Consider the following 16,011-nt stretch of genomic DNA (forward strand, 5'->3'; position numbering starts at 1 on the left):
AGATAAAAGCTTCAACAGTAAGTATTTTTGTCTCAGCGATCCTCAAGTTGTTTACTACCAAGTGGCGATTTTAATAAATTTATCTTCACACTGCTGGTACATATCTTCAGACTTTGATCTGTTTTGTCCTATTGTATGTAAGGGCTTTAAGTGAGGATGGTTACGATAGGACTACCAAGTGAGTTGGCTATGGTCCCTCCTACCAAACTCAGCTGGACTACTTTCAGGGCATGACCCTCACCACAACACATTTTGGTGAAGCCACATATAGAGCCATGTGGTGTGAACCAAGACCAATTCGCATTGTGGATCCGACGTGCAGTTTTGTGGCAGGGTTCATGGCCTGTTTGAAAAATGTTCCGAAGGTACATTCATTACTTACAGCACCTGAACAGATAAAGATCTGTCTGTAATGAAGAGCTGAGAGTATGCGATAATCGAAAATCCATTAGAGTTGGAGAACCATCGCCGGTCTCCACCCCCAGCACTTTATAAAGACCATCTGATCCCCAAGAGTGATCACAGATCTCTACACCATTTCCAAGATTTGTTGGAATGAGTTCTTAATGACAATTCCACTGTTTCCTTACCTCATTAAACAGATGAGCTTGAGATAAGTAATTAACATATTTTAAAAAATTATCTCAGGGATTCGGAATTAGTGCGGCAGCTAATTTGATTTTGCGAAGCACTGTTTTCCCCAGAGGGTGTAAACGGGCATATTACAGCGTTGTTCAGCTAGAGTGTTTCACAATTATCATTAAGACAACAAGTTCCCTTTAACACACAGTAACAACCCATTGTCGGTTTGCACAGCAGCATTAGAGTTGGTTACGCAGCTTTGTATCCAGGATATTTCTGCCCAACCACTATGGCGCGTGTGGGTTACCCTTTCAGAGTGAATAATTTTTGGAAGCTCGATTGAACAGAGCAACGCCACGAGGTGGATAGATCGTGCGGGAGACCCTGCATCAACTCGGCAAGCTTACAGCTACAGCACGTCCATCAGCAGACCAGCAATAACATGAGATCATCACCACTTGTAACTTCCACTCCATGTGCACACCATCCTCACAAAGGGACCTAACCCTCTCAGCCCCATCAAATATATCCTTAAGACACCATTATTGAATCAATAATTGAAAGCATTTAAAGCAGAATGATCACATTCGAGGTTTTAATTGCAGATCATCATACACTATGTTGGCGCTCATTTAGAGGTACAATCTTGTTAAAACAAATACGATTCTGACAGGTCAGATGCGGAGAGGATTTTTTCACTCATTGGGAAATCTAGAACGAGTGAGACACAGCTTCAAGCTGAAGGGTCTCCCATTTAAAATGGAGATGAGGAGGATTGTCTTCTCTCTGTTAATCTTTGGAATTCATTTCCCCACAGAGCAATGGAGGTTGGGTCATTGAATATGTGCAAGGCCAAGTTAGACAGAGTTTTGATTTGAGGAAGGTGTCAAATGTTATGTGGGGGATGGGGGGGGGGGGTGGGATGTGGTCAGGACGAAAGTGGAGTTTGAGGTCACAATCAGTTCAGCTATGATAGTATTGAATGGCGGAGCAGTCACGAGGGGCTACCCCTGCTCCTAATTCTTGTAACATTACGTTTGCATGTATCCTCTTGCTCTCTCTCTCTCTCTCTCTCGTATGAACAAAGAAAGGTACAGCACAGGAACAGGCCCTTCGGCCCTCCAAACCTGTGCCGACCATGCTACCCGTCTAAACTAAAATCTTCTACACTTCCGGGGTCCGTATCCCTCTATTCCCATCCTATTCACGTATTTGTCAAGATGTCCCTTAAACATCACTATCGTCCCTGCTTCCACCATCTCCTCTGGCAGCGAGTTCCAGGCACCCACTACCCTCTGTGTAAAAAAACTTGCCTCGTACATCTCCTCTAAACCTTGCCCCTCGCACCTTAAACCTATACCCCCTAGTAATTGACCGCTCTATCCTGGGAAAAAGTCTCCGACTATCCACCCTGTCTACGCCCCTCATAATTTTGTCGACCTCTACCAGGTCGCCCCTCAACCTCCGGCGTTCCAGTAAGAACAAACCGAGTTTATTCAACCTCTCCTCACAGCTAATGCCCTCCATACCAGGCAACATCCTGGTAAATCTCTTCTGCACCCTCTCTAAAGCTTCCACATCGTTCTGGTAGTATGGCAACCAGAATTGAACACTATACTCCAAGTGTGGCCTAACTACGGTTCTTTACAGCTACAGCATGACTTGCCAATTTTTATACTCAATGCCCTGACCATTGAAGGCAAGCATGCCGTATGCCTTCTTGACTACCTTCTCCACCTGTGTTGCCCCTTTCAGTAACCTGTGGACCTGTACACCTAGATCTCTCTTGACTGTCAATACCCCTGAGGGTTCTACCATTCACTGTATATTCCCTAACTGTATTAGACCTTTCAAAATGCATTACCTCACAGTTGTCCGGATTAAACTCCATCTGCCATCACTCCGCCCAAGTCTCCAGGTGATCTAAATCCTGCTGTATCCTCTGACAGTCCTCATCGCTATCCGCAATTCCACCAACGTTTATGTCATCCGCAAACTTTCTAATTAGACCAGTTACATTTTCCACCAAATCATTTATATATATATTAGTATGAATATTAACACTGAAATTAGTATGTCATGTTCCAAACAACATACTTTATGTATAGAAAACTGTTTTGACAAAAGCCAAATGGGGTCAAATTATGTTTCCCCCAAAAAAAGTGCCAGTTTATTAAAACGCAGGCAGCAGGGGAACTTTGAACTATCTTTTCATTCATTATAACAACTTCAGCAGGTACGTCAATGGTAACCATGCTCTTCAATGGCTGCATGCATTAGCAGGGGATTCCCACTGTAAATTCCTAATGCCACTTACCAACACCCTCATCACCCACCTCCCAACACCCTCATCACCCACCTCCCAACACCCTCATCACCCACCTCCCAACACCCTCATCACCCACCTCCCAACACCCTCATCACCCACCTCCCAACACCCTCATCACCCGCCTCCCAACACCCTCATCACCCGCCTCCCAACACCCTCATCACCCGCCTCCCAACACCCTCATCACCCGCCTCCCAACACCCTCATCACCCACCTACCAACACCCTCATCACCCACCTACCAACACCCTCATCACTCACCTACCAACACCCTCATCACTCCCCCACCAGCACCCTCATCACCCACCTCCCAACACCCTCATCACCCACCTCCCAACACCCTCATCACCCGCCTCCCAACACCCTCATCACCCGCCTCCCAACACCCTCATCACCCGCCTCCCAACACCCTCATCACTCATCTACCGGCACCCTCACTACTCCCCCACCAGCACCCTCATCACTCGCCTCCCAACACCCTCACCACTCACCTCCCAACACCCTCACCACTCACCTCCCAACACCCTCACCACTCACCTCCCAACACCCTCACCACTCACCTCCCAACACCCTCACCACTCACCTCCCAACACCCTCACCACTCACCTCCCAACACCCTCACCACTCACCTCCCAACACCCTCACCACTCACCTCCCAACACCCTCACCACTCACCTCCCAACACCCTCACCACTCACCTCCCAACACCCTCACCACTCACCTCCCAACACCCTCACCACTCACCTCCCAACACCCTCACCACTCACCTCCCAACACCCTCACCACTCACCTCCCAACACCCTCACCACTCACCTCCCAACACACCTCCCAACACCCTCACCACTCACCTCCCAACACCCTCACCACTCACCTCCCAACACCCTCACCACTCACCTCCCAACACCCTCACCACTCACCTCCCAACACCCTCACCACTCACCTCCCAACACCCTCACCACTCACCTCCCAACACCCTCACCACCCGCCTCCCAACACCCTCACCACTCACCTCCCAACACCCTCACCACTCACCTCCCAACACCCTCACCACTCACCTCCCAACACCCTCACCACTCACCTCCCAACACCCTCACCACTCACCTCCCAACACCCTCACCACTCACCTCCCAACACCCTCACCACTCACCTCCCAACACCCTCACCACTCACCTCCCAACACCCTCACCACTCACCTCCCAACACCCTCACCACTCACCTCCCAACACCCTCACCACTCACCTCCCAACACCCTCACCACTCACCTCCCAACACCCTCACCACTCACCTCCCAACACCCTCACCACTCACCTCCCAACACCCTCACCACTCACCTCCCAACACCCTCACCACTCCCCCACCAACACCCTCATCACTCCCCCACCAACACCCTCACCACTCCCCCACCAACATCCTCATCACTCCCCCACCAACACCCTCATCACTCCCCCACCAACACCCTCATCACTCACCTACCACTTCTGTGGTAGCTCTGTCTATATATGTTTTAAAAATATGAAATAATTACTTTTTTTATAAAGCCTTTCAGAACCACCCAAAGCACTATGCAACCAATGAATTACTTTTTGAATTTGAGTCACTGTGGTAATGCAGGAAACACAGCTGCCAAGTTTCACACTGTAAACCCTTATAGCCAATAATGAGCTAGATGACCCGACATTCTATTTTAGGTCGGGGACAGTATGGTGGCCAGGCCAAACCAAGATGAAAAGGACGACACCCACACAGCTCGACTGAAATAGGTGGAAGAGAGAATGAAAATAACTGGCAAGATCCCAATTATCCCCTTTGGATCTTTTGAAAAATCCCCAAGCTGATGTGTGGCCCCAGATCCATTGGGTGGGGGAGGAAAAGGTCATTAAAATTCCCTACTCACCATATTAACAGCATCCTGGTCGAAGGGATTGTACTCCACATTCTGAGGATAGTGGGCTAACACTTTGGACTTGAACGTTCTTCTCAATGGGCTCTGATCAAAGTTTTCTCCTATGAGATGAAAATAGAGAATTGAATTATACAGTCATCGCCAGGACGTTTCAACAGCCCATGGACAGCTCTCCAATTGGATGTCAGTTGGATGGTAGAAAATGGTGTTCACCAGCTTACCTCAATGGAAAAGTAGCTTTCCAAAAACTTACATTACCAATAGCTGTCTTTATATTTTAAAAAATAGGTTCTCCTGCTTTAACAACCCTTCATGTCACACGGAATCACCCAGAAAGGCCCACCACATGACCTGCTTGTGGGTCTTGGCGTATGCAAACACCACATCACCTGATGGCTGAGTAACACTATCCAAGAGTAGAAATTCCTCCTCATATCGGTATCTAAGGAAGGATGTGCTGGCCTTGGAGAGGATCCAGAGGAGGTTCACAAAAATGATCTCTGGAATGTAGAGCTTGTCCTCTGTGGAGCGGTTGAGGACTTTGGGTCTGTACTCATTGGAGTTTAGAAGGATGAGGGGGATCTTACTGAAACTCAAAGGGTAGCGAAGCTTGGATAGAGTAGATGTGGAGAGGATGTTTTCATTTGTAGGAAAAACTAGAACCAGAGGGCACAATCTCAGACTAAAGGGACGATCCTTTAAAACAGAGATGAGGAGGACTTTCTTCAGCCAGAGGGTGGTGAATCTGTGGAAGTCTTTGCTGCAGAAGGCTGTCGAGGCCAACTCATTGAGTGCCTTGAAGACAGAGATAGATAGATTCTTGATTAATAAGGGGATCAGGGGTTATGGGGAGAAGGCAGGAGAATGGGGATGAGAAACATATCAGCCATGATTGAATGGCGGAGCAGACTCTATGGGCTGAATGGCCTAATTCTGCTCCCATGTCTTATGGTCATAACACAGGACAAGTTAGGGCACAGTGCAATCACAGCCCAGTGCACTGGAGTTGCCTAATTTCAAATGAGCTGTTTGCTCTCCACACTGCAAAAGTCAACTCGTGGAAGCGGTAATCCCTAATGTATGGTGAGTCCACGTTCTGGCCTCCAAGTGGAGATGGTGCGATTATGATATATAGGGACGATGCCAGAACAGAAAGGTTATAGCTATCTAGATGGATCAAACAAACTGGGGCTGTTTTCTCTCGGACGGGGGAGGCTAAAGGAGAGTGGCCTTTAAGAATACAAACAGACGTAGAGAAGATACTTCCACTTCTGGGGAGACCCAGGAGAGAAGATAATGACAAATAAATGCCATACAGGAATTTAGGAGAAACGTCTTTACCCAGAGAGTGGTGGGCAGGTGGAACTGGTTAACAAAAATGGTCGAGGTGAATAGCAGATGTATTTAGGGGGACGTTAGATACACACCAGAGGGAGAGAGGAATATAAGGGAATATTAATAGGATGAGGTGAAGGAGGGTTGGAGGAGTTTTGTGTGGAACATAAAAACTGGCATAGAGCAGATGTGTTGAATGGCTTGTTTCTGTGGTGCAAAGTTCAATGCAAAAAGCAAACATCCGCAAGTTGCAACAATGTGAGAGGGACAAATAAACCATTCTTTGCTGCTTTGTGTTCCAGCAACGCAGTTATCAACCTGTTTCTGGGGCTGGTTCAGCACAGTGGGCTAAATAGCTGGCTTGCAAAGCAGAAAAATGCCATCAGCGCTGGTTCAATTCCCGTACTGGCCTCCCCGGGCAGGCGCCAGAATGTGGCGACTAGGGGCTTTGCACAGTAACTTCATTGAAGCCTACTTGTGACAATAAGTAATTAGCATTATTATTTCTCTGCAAGCCAAAAGTTTCACCGACTGGTCTCAAACAAGGCTGCAATAATGCTGCTGCAACTGAGGTCGGTGCAAATGGCAAATTCAGAAGCCTGCTGGGTGTCCAGGAAGCTCTAAATGTCACCAGACGCACATCCGTGCCTCAAGCAGAGAAGGGGAGATAAAAGATCAATTCTCCCCGTCTAGTCAACAACGTACACATACAGAATATTTCAAAATCAAGACGGCATTAATCACAGGATTAAAAATTGTAAGTAGAAATACTTAGCTAACAGTTGAAAGGAGTTTTGAGTTTAATTGTGTTTCTCACTCAATTTGGAACTTCCCAGGATAGCGAGTTAGAATTAACGTTAGGCAGGAACAGCCTAATTTGTTTGAATTAACGGTAAACAAGCCACGTCAGTGGGGTCAATGGATGTGCAACCTGACGTGGCATTCCTATGGCGTTTGAAGGGTCAAATAGGGTCTCCTTTTAGCTGTTGTTGGCAGTACTCTCGAAGCGAATGCGCGAGAAACACAATACTGGTTCATTATCAAGTCAATAGAAACCCACAACCAAGGAAAGCAATGCAGGCAATGCAGAGGGCACCTAGAAAAAAGGCCCATCACCAAGCACCAGTAAGCCAATAGAAGACATTAACTCCCGCCTCTTACTAAAGCCAGCAAGAATCTTCACGGATTGTCCAGGAATGATGAGGATTCTTTGAAGGAAAGCAGGAAGGGATAAGTGGAGGTTGATTAGTTTGATTGCACTATCCTAGTTTAGAGAGAGGATCATAGTCTGCAGTTGCTAGGAGAAGGTCCTGCCAATCAACTGCAGCAGCAGCTGCATCCCCACGGAAACCCATCATCCCGTTCGGCCAGGCATAATGGGTCGGCAGAGATTCCAGCAGAATTTCCAAAATTTGGAAAAGCGGGAGAGTGATACATTCGGAGAGGAAACAGAAAAGGTGAGAGATCTAGTGGTTTTCCACTTTTTACCTGTAGTTTTGTTTGGACATGGATTATCTTGGCTCCTGCCAAATCGCTTTGCTTCTAGCCACTGGCATAGTGCTACACAACACAAATAAAAGAGACAAAAGGGTGGGTAAAAATAAATTCAAAAAAGGGGGTGAGAAACGGCTTCGAAAGGCGGTTAAGAACATGTCAATGTTAAGAAAGGCTGCACTCAAACCCCATTTTAAAAACACTCGATCAAAAGCACAATGCAAGTGAGAAAATAGCCACTCGGCCCATCATAGCTACTGATGAGACCATCAATTCACTAGACACGTGCTTTGAGATATGAACAGTGGTTTTAATCTACTTACTACAGAGCCAGCCTGTTACACGTTGAACTCTCGATGAACTGGTCGGCTGGCTCTGGGCATCGATATTTACACAGCAGTCCAGGGGGAGGAGCCATGGGCGGAGCCAAGGGTGGAACCCTGTACAAACTCCTAAGCATTCCCAGAGCTACTCCCCCTAGTGGCCAGGCAACGCAACTGCGCTTAGAATCGTACGGTCTCATATATATATCAAAGTGTGAATTACAGAGTTACATTCACCACAGCTACTCCCACCAGAATTCATCCATGCTTATGGGATGCATTGGGATCCACCCTCACCACCCTGCTGTCCCCTGCTTTAGGGAATGATATTTTCCTTCCTGTGCCTCACCTTAAAATAAATCAAGCAGTGCTAATAATTCCCTCCACTTGGGGCCCAGATCCGTTGTGAAAGATCCCAACTGACCGTGGGTCAGCTAGGTTTTCCCAGCCTTGATTTCACAGGTCCATTATTCTGTTGCTGGGGGTGTAGTTGATTTTTAACCTCTAACCTTTTTCATGTCTTCTGATTGTTTTAACATTGACTCCCCGAAAAAAAAACACATTACTACGGATGGGGTTTGAGGAGCTCCGGTTACCTCACATTTTCCTCCACCCTCTTCATTCCAACAATGGTCAAGATCTCCTGGTCCCGCCTCTGTCAATGGGATTCGCCATTGAATCCACCCCTCGCCACCTGGAATCCCGTGATCCGCAGGACCGGAAGACTCCGGAGGCATGAGCAGCCAGAAGATCTCTCCCATTGTCCCTCACATTTCTAAGCTGATAGGTGGCGCAGTTGCACAAGTAAAGTTCAAAACTAGGGCAGCAAGTTTCTGCAATGGTTAGCACTGCTGCCTCACGGCACCAAGGGTTTGGTCCCGGCCCCAGGTCACTGTCTGTGTGGAGTTTGCACATTCCCCCCCCGTGCCTACGTGGGTCTCATCCCTACAACCCAAAAAGATGTGCAGAGGAGGTGAATTAGTCACTCTAAATTGCCCCTTAATGCGGAGAGAAAAAAAAAGAATTGGGTATTCAAATTTATTTTAAAAATATATATTTCTTTACACATTACCGTTCCTTTCCATAAAGACATTTCACATCTTCAGAAAATGAATTGAGAGCTCTCTCATTATTTTGAATTTCTTGCCCCCCACACCAGTGCTTGCTTTCCTACCCACCACTCTTAAAGGTGAAATTCTCCCATCTGGGACTAGGTCCAGCTGCAGAGGCCGACGGAAAGCCACATCTTCCATCCTCACCATAATTAACTGTGCATCCGCGAGGGGTGTTCATGTCATCTTCCATGGCAGGGTGAGCGTGGTTACGTGCATCCCACTGCCAAACTCGGGTGTGATATTTAAAGGCCAGCTGACATCACTGACCCACCGTTAAAGAAATAAGAGGGAACTCCAGGAGCAGGCCGAGGGTGGAAGATGGACCTCCTCAATGATACTGAATCTGGACAATCCGCCTGTACATGCTCCATTCCCACCTACCACAGCTGTGGTATTCTGGGGTTGCTGGCGGCTTCTATCCCAAACTCCAGAGGCAGCCCCAGACATTCTTCGGTAAGTCCCGGCTCCTGCCATGTTGTTCCAGACATGTTCTGGACAGGCGTGTTTTCCCGCTGGCGTCGCGGACAATCAGGTGTGGGGATAGGGAAGAGATTCTAGCCTGAACTTCATCTGCATGCCATTAGCGGGATGCAGATCGGTTTCCCAGTTGGCCTCCTAATCCGCCATGGCGGGCAGCATGGGAAGATCCGGTTGTAAATTCATGCCAGCGGGAAACTGATATTTGGGGCTCCTGTTGAATTCCCCCCCCCTCCTCCTCCTCCCCCCCCTCCCTCCTCCTCCCCCCCCCCCCCTCCCTCCTCCTCCCCCCTCTCTCCCCCCCCCCCCCCCCATCCTATTGATCCCACTTGAGGTGGGGGCGGGGTGGGGTATTGTCAGTTTGGATCCGTTGCTCGTCCTCTTGCTCAGAGTAGAAAGACTGGATTCAAGGGGTTCAATTTGCTGTCCCCCACACAAGTCAATGCTAAGTCAATGCTGCATTGTTGAAGCCGCCATTCTGTCATGCAATGCTGACTGAAGCACCGGTTAATTCCCGCTGCTTCCAAAAGGGGCATAAAAGATCGCATTGCACTACTGAATATTAAATAGCTATTCTTCAGTGACAGCGCGTGTTTTAAATCTTAAACTCAAGTAAATGCTGGCCAGCCTGTGTCACTTAAATCCAATCAAGTACCATCCAAATGATTTTGATTTGAATCTCTGAACAGGATTGCTCCAGAATTAACCAGTCTGCTTGCAAAGGAGAACACTGGAAGGAGAAGGTCCAAGAACTAATCCTGCCAACTGCGGGTTTTGATAAACAAAATACGCAAGTGGCAAACACATTTTAATTTAATTGCTTCAGTAATGAATCAGTGCCGTACTCTGATGATATCAGATGCCCTTGGGGCAGCGCCGAATGGAAATTTCCTTCCTATATTCAAAGCAGTTTAAATGGCAAATGGCAACTGGATGGTATTATTGAGTGTGTTACAGTGAGGCCTCCCGAACATAGTCATCAAAGGGACAATGCAGTTTTCAGCAAAACAACATTTCAATGGATGGCCTTGCAGAATAATTAATGAGCAACGATGTAATTCGATGTTCCAGACATCGTAACTGTCAGCTACAACAGTCAGTCTTAACCCATCCCTTCAGCAATTTAGCTCTCCGCTGATTATTTGTTGTAGCAACAACTGCCGGCATTTATTTGACTCATTTAATGTAGCAAAACATCCCAAAATGCTTCACATCGAGCGTTCTCAGTCAAAAATTGACACTTGTGTCAGATGGGGTGCAGATCAGACAGGGTATATCTTAAAAGGAGAGACTTATAGGGGGGTTATGAAGGCCGTAGGACTGGAGAAGGTGCAGGGAGGGGTGAGACTACAGAGGGATGTGAAAACAAGGATAAGACTTTTAAACATGAGAACTGCCAGGTCACGAGTCAAGGCAGGTCAGTGAATACAGAGGTGATGGGTCAATGGGTACTTGTTGCTTAAGTGGCAGAGTTTGGCATAAGGTATTTCTTTAATAAATTTAGAGTACCCAATTTTTTTTTCTCCCAATTAAGGGGCAATTTAGCGTAGCCAATCCACCTAATTTGCGAGTTTGGCATAAGATGAATTGTCCAGAATATGTAAAACATTTAAAATTTGATTGATATGCTCTGTTTAGCTCCTCTCAATCGCCTCGAAATGATACTGCAGATGTCCAGAAAGTTCCAGATTCCAAGTTGAGTTGTTCGCTCTCAACCAAAACGATATTTGGGGATGCAAGAGCGTTCTAAGGAAAATATTCACAAACAATTCATAGAATCCATAAAATTCCAGGGGCAGTACGGTGGTGCAGTGGGTTAGCACTGCTGCCTCACGGCACCAAGGTCCCAGGTTCGATCCCGGCTCTGGATCACTGTCCGTGTGGAGTTTGCACATTCTCCCCGTGCTTGCGTGGGTCTCACCCCCATACCCCAAAGATGTGCAGGGTAGGTGGATTGACCACGCTAAATTGCCCTTTAATAGGAAAAAAAAAGAATTGGCCACTTTAAATTTTGAAAAAAGAATCCATAGATTTCCTATAATGCAGGAGGCCCATCAAATCTGCACTGACTCTCTGAACAAGCACCCAAACGAAGTCCTCTTCCCCACCCTATCCCCATAATCCACCTAACTTGCACATCTTTGGACTGTGGGAGCAAACCGGAGAACCAGGTGGAAGCCCACGCAGACACGGAGAGAACTCCACACAGACAGTCACCCAAGGCCGGAATTGAACCCGGGTCCCTGGTGCTGTGAGGCAGCAGTGCTACCCACTGTGCCATTCACTAGGTCATCAAATCCGACCCAGATCCTGGACGTCAAGACACCAACTCACTCCCCCAGCAGAACCTCCCAAACCTGTGACTTCCACCACTAACACAGAGCAGCAGTCACATCGTCTCTAAAGTCACACACCAAAATATATCCCTTCATCGTTGTTGGATCAAATTCATGGAACTCCCTACCTAACACCACTGGAGAAGTATCTTTGCCACGTTGCAGTGTCTCAAGGAAAAAGCTCACCTATCAGCCTCTCAAAGAGGAATGGGCAATAAACACTGGTCCAGCCAGCGACACACTTATACAGAGAATAAATAATAAAATATACAAGGACGGGATCAGGTGTGATGCCTTTTATGGCTAAATGCCTTGGTGCCCTGAAGAAAACAGATTACAACTACCAGCATTAAAGCTGATTATATGATCACATATCTTTCTGCCGTTTGTGGGAGCTTGCTGTGTACAAATTGACTGCACAGCAAATTGGCTTCGTCCGTTACAACAGCGACTACACAACAGAAGTACTTCACCAGAACCTGCGGTGAACTTACCTACCCTTCCACAGATAGTACGATGGGATCTGTTCTTTCCACCCGAGAGTGCAGACAGGCCTCAGTTTAACGCTCTCTCCCAAAAGGCGGCACATCTGACAGTGCTGCATTCTCTCGGTACTGCACCAAGTGGCTTCAGTTTTGTTTCCAAGTTTGTAGAGGGGACTCTGGAAGCGCAACTTTCCGACACAGACAGTAATCCTCAAGGCCGGGAATTGAACCCTGGTCCCTGGCGGCTGCAGTGCTAACTACTGTGTTGCCCCGATCGCCTCTCAATTTATCTAAACTCCAGAATATGTGCACCTAATTTACTCAGCAGCAGTAGGACAACCCTCTCAGCTGAGGGATCAATCTAATGAACTTTCTCTGCACCGTCTCCAAGGCAACCTTTGACATGGAGGCTATAACTGTGTACAGCATTCCCGGCGTCATCTCAAGGTTTCCTTGTTCCTGTGCTTCTTGCAATAATTTATATTTAAGGGTAGTTAAAAATCATGGTCCATCTCCATGCCTTGTTAAAGGAAATGTAAGAAACAATGACGATTATAAATAAAGTGATTGAATAAAAAAAAAACTACGGGTATTTGTCTTTCTTTGCTAACATTTCGTGTTACATGTTCCGAGTACATGCACGTCTCTACCTCTACGACATTTTTTTTGGCTACATATTCTATGTTCCAATAACTATTTTTGTAGGATATCTTTTCTTCTAACTTCACTCTTTGAAGTGACAGCTTGAAGTTGCAGACTCCTCTCTAAGGATTCCCAATCCAGAGGAAATGGCCTTTCCCTATTCACCCTGTGTCAAACCCTTTCCTCATTTTAAAAAAAACATTGCACTCCAGGCTGAAGCTAAGTTTAAATAGATCAAAGCCCTAATTCTAAAGCTGGGACTTCTCCCAGAGTTCCAGGTCATGTCGACAGTGTCTGAAAATGTTGAAAATTCCTCAGGACAACACAGGGGAATTTTCAGAGTGTCATTAAAGCTTCCATACCACGACTGGATGGGGCCTTAACCTGACACAGTAATGGCCAATGATCTGCAGGTTTCGACAAGGTTAACCACAGGGGAAACCTTGTTGCCACAAAACCATGTTGAGTATCTTGGCTTTAATTATCAGCAGCGCACACAATGCTAAAAATACATTAACCCCTTGTTCTTTCTGTTTAACATTGATCAATGAATCAGTCTCTCATGAGAGAGAGAGAGAGAGAGAGAAAGAGAGAGAGACAGACAGACAATGGCTGGATCTCTGTGATAAGTTAGGACTAATAGGGGGCACTGCTGCCTGGGTAAAGCATTATGACCACACAGCATTGCCCCTTTCCCCTCATTGTTAGCGTTTCCTAGGCAATTAATCCAGCAACAATATAGGCCTCACACCCGCCTTTAACCAGAACTGTGGCTCTCGCACCACCTCCATTGCCAAAGATTCCTCCAAGATGCAGTTTCCTATTTCATAATGAATGCATCCTTCCTACTTCACTTTCTAAAGTCCAAGTAGAGTTGCGGACACTGCTACCATGGCACGGAAGATTCTGCAGGTGTCTCATACCTTGGGACTTTTTAACCTCCAATTGACAATCCTCTCTCACTTGTCGTGTCCAAACTTTACTTAACAATCTTTCATTGTTGTAATATGGTCAAAGCTGCTAGGAATCTTTCTTCCTACACCTCCTGGACGCCCAACTAACTTCAAACGCAGCTCACCGATTCCAAGACTTGTCAAAAAAGTATTTTGTTCCCCAGAATATGCAAACACTTTGCACTGCTAGCCCCTTCTGGACAAGTTGATGGGTACAACATGCACTTTGCGTGCTGAGGTTATCTTCTGCCAGACCAATACTGTCTCGATTTGAGGTTCTGATGTAATTGGAACAAAGAGAATCCAAACAGATTGTAGTTCATTAAAAACAGATTCCCGGGTTGGATGAGCTCTTGAAACTAAAACCCATTGCTGTGTGGACTATTCCTAACCAGTAAACCATGTTACAAGCTCAAATGGTCCCTTAGCATGGAAAGCTTACTCTTTCGACATATTGGGAAGAATCTTGTGCCCTCTCCCGTTGGCAAGTTTGGTGGGAGAGGAGCACATTCAATTAGGTGGCAGAGAGGCAGGTGGAGATCCTGCCACCTTCCAGCCCCACTTTAGTCCTGCTACTTTAGTCTGTGGCAGAAAGGAACATGGATGGCCATCCAACCGATAGAGGCTTTTAAGTGGGCAACTACTTTTTAAAAATTAAATTCAGCCCCTTCCAGTGTTGTTATGATCCAGTTAGGAACTCTTTGTTTGAAATAGATAAACTTTGAAATCCCAGGTACTTACCAAGAGATAAAAGCCACAAGATTCCATAGCTTTGAATAAACAAAATAAATTTTACCATAAGAAAATTTACAATATCCTCCTTATATTCTAGTATTTAGAATAATTAGATAAATATAAATTAACCGGCAAACTATGCCCGCCAAACTACACTGCACATTAAATGGCAGATGCAACCAAGGCTGATCCCATGGATTTCTCAGCAACCCACCCCAGATGTCAGTGACCACTGTGAGCCACAAAATATCGTTAAAACTCTGCCTTCCTCACAAGGGACTACAACCCCTCACCTTCAAAGATCTGCCTCTGAATTCACTTAAAGGCCTCTCCGACTCAGATTGCCTCAATCACTGCTCACCTTCCAATGGTTTAATCTCTTCTCCTGAGATAGTGTTCCATGAGGTTCACAAAGCTGCACTCCCATCACCAGCTCAATTACAGCTTTTTCGCAAATAGCTTGCTTCACTAAACTGGCTTCCCCCCCCCCCCCCCCCCCCCCCCCCGCCACCCACCCCTCGGGCTTCCCCAAACACCAGGCTGCACCAAGCTATAAATTGCTTCCGGTGCTTCTTATGAGCCCTAACTGCATCAAACAGCTCCCAAGGCTACTCTAACCAATGATCTTCCACCACGTTCTCAGCTCCCAGGGCTTCTCTTCCAGCTGCAAACCAAACAAGGTCCAAACTGCATGCAACCCCCTTCTCCAAGCAAACACACAGATAAATTGAAAGCAGAGAACTTTCTTAAGTTCCACCCGCCTTCCTAATGATGTGGTCTTTCAGAGTTCACTGGATACATCTAAACTACTTTAGCTCTCACTCTCAAAGCAAAAATCCAATTGGATTGCATTTCTTTGCAAGCAGCGCATCAGATTTCCAGCTCTCCGGCTACGTAACCTGACTCTTATTAAATATTTTCTTTCAGGTGTTCTGGCAATCGCTCAAGCCCTGCATCATATTTATCCTATCTTCATCCCAATAATCTTCACAGAACCTTACCTTAAAATATTAACATGGATCTTGAACCAGATAGTCGTGACAGTGTACATAAGTTCCAATAAAGATTAGCTGCATTAACTGCAACAAAATAATAATCTTTATTAGTGCCACAAGTAGGCTTACATTAACATGGCAATGAAGGGGCAGCACGGTGCATGGAGTAGTTAGCACTGCTGCCTCACAGCACTGAGGTCCCATGTTTGATCCTGGCTCTGGGTCACTGTCTGTGTGGAGTTTGCACATTCTCCCCGTGTTTGCGTGGGTTTCACGCCCACAACACAAAGATGTGCAGGGTAGGTGGA

The 16,011-nt window shown here is 46.6% G+C and overlaps 1 protein-coding gene across 3 annotated transcripts in view; it reads right to left on the minus strand.

Annotated features, from left to right (window-relative positions):
• The window catches only part of LOC119955173 (DENN domain-containing protein 5B), a 291,496-nt gene that overhangs the window by 155,891 nt on the left and 119,594 nt on the right, over positions 1–16,011 (minus strand). For 2 of the 3 annotated variants that reach the window (XM_038781152.1, XM_038781150.1), the window contains exons 2-3: positions 7,637–7,708; positions 4,805–4,914 (exon numbers count right to left, since the gene is read on the minus strand). In XM_038781152.1, coding sequence (XP_038637080.1) covers positions 4,805–4,914; positions 7,637–7,708 — 182 coding nt within the window. The remainder of the gene's footprint in view (positions 1–4,804; positions 4,915–7,636; positions 7,709–16,011) is intronic. The other variant, XM_038781151.1, reaches the window with a different exon arrangement.

This window comes from Scyliorhinus canicula, chromosome 20 (genome assembly GCF_902713615.1).
Source record: "Scyliorhinus canicula chromosome 20, sScyCan1.1, whole genome shotgun sequence".
Lineage (NCBI taxonomy): Eukaryota > Metazoa > Chordata > Chondrichthyes > Carcharhiniformes > Scyliorhinidae > Scyliorhinus > Scyliorhinus canicula.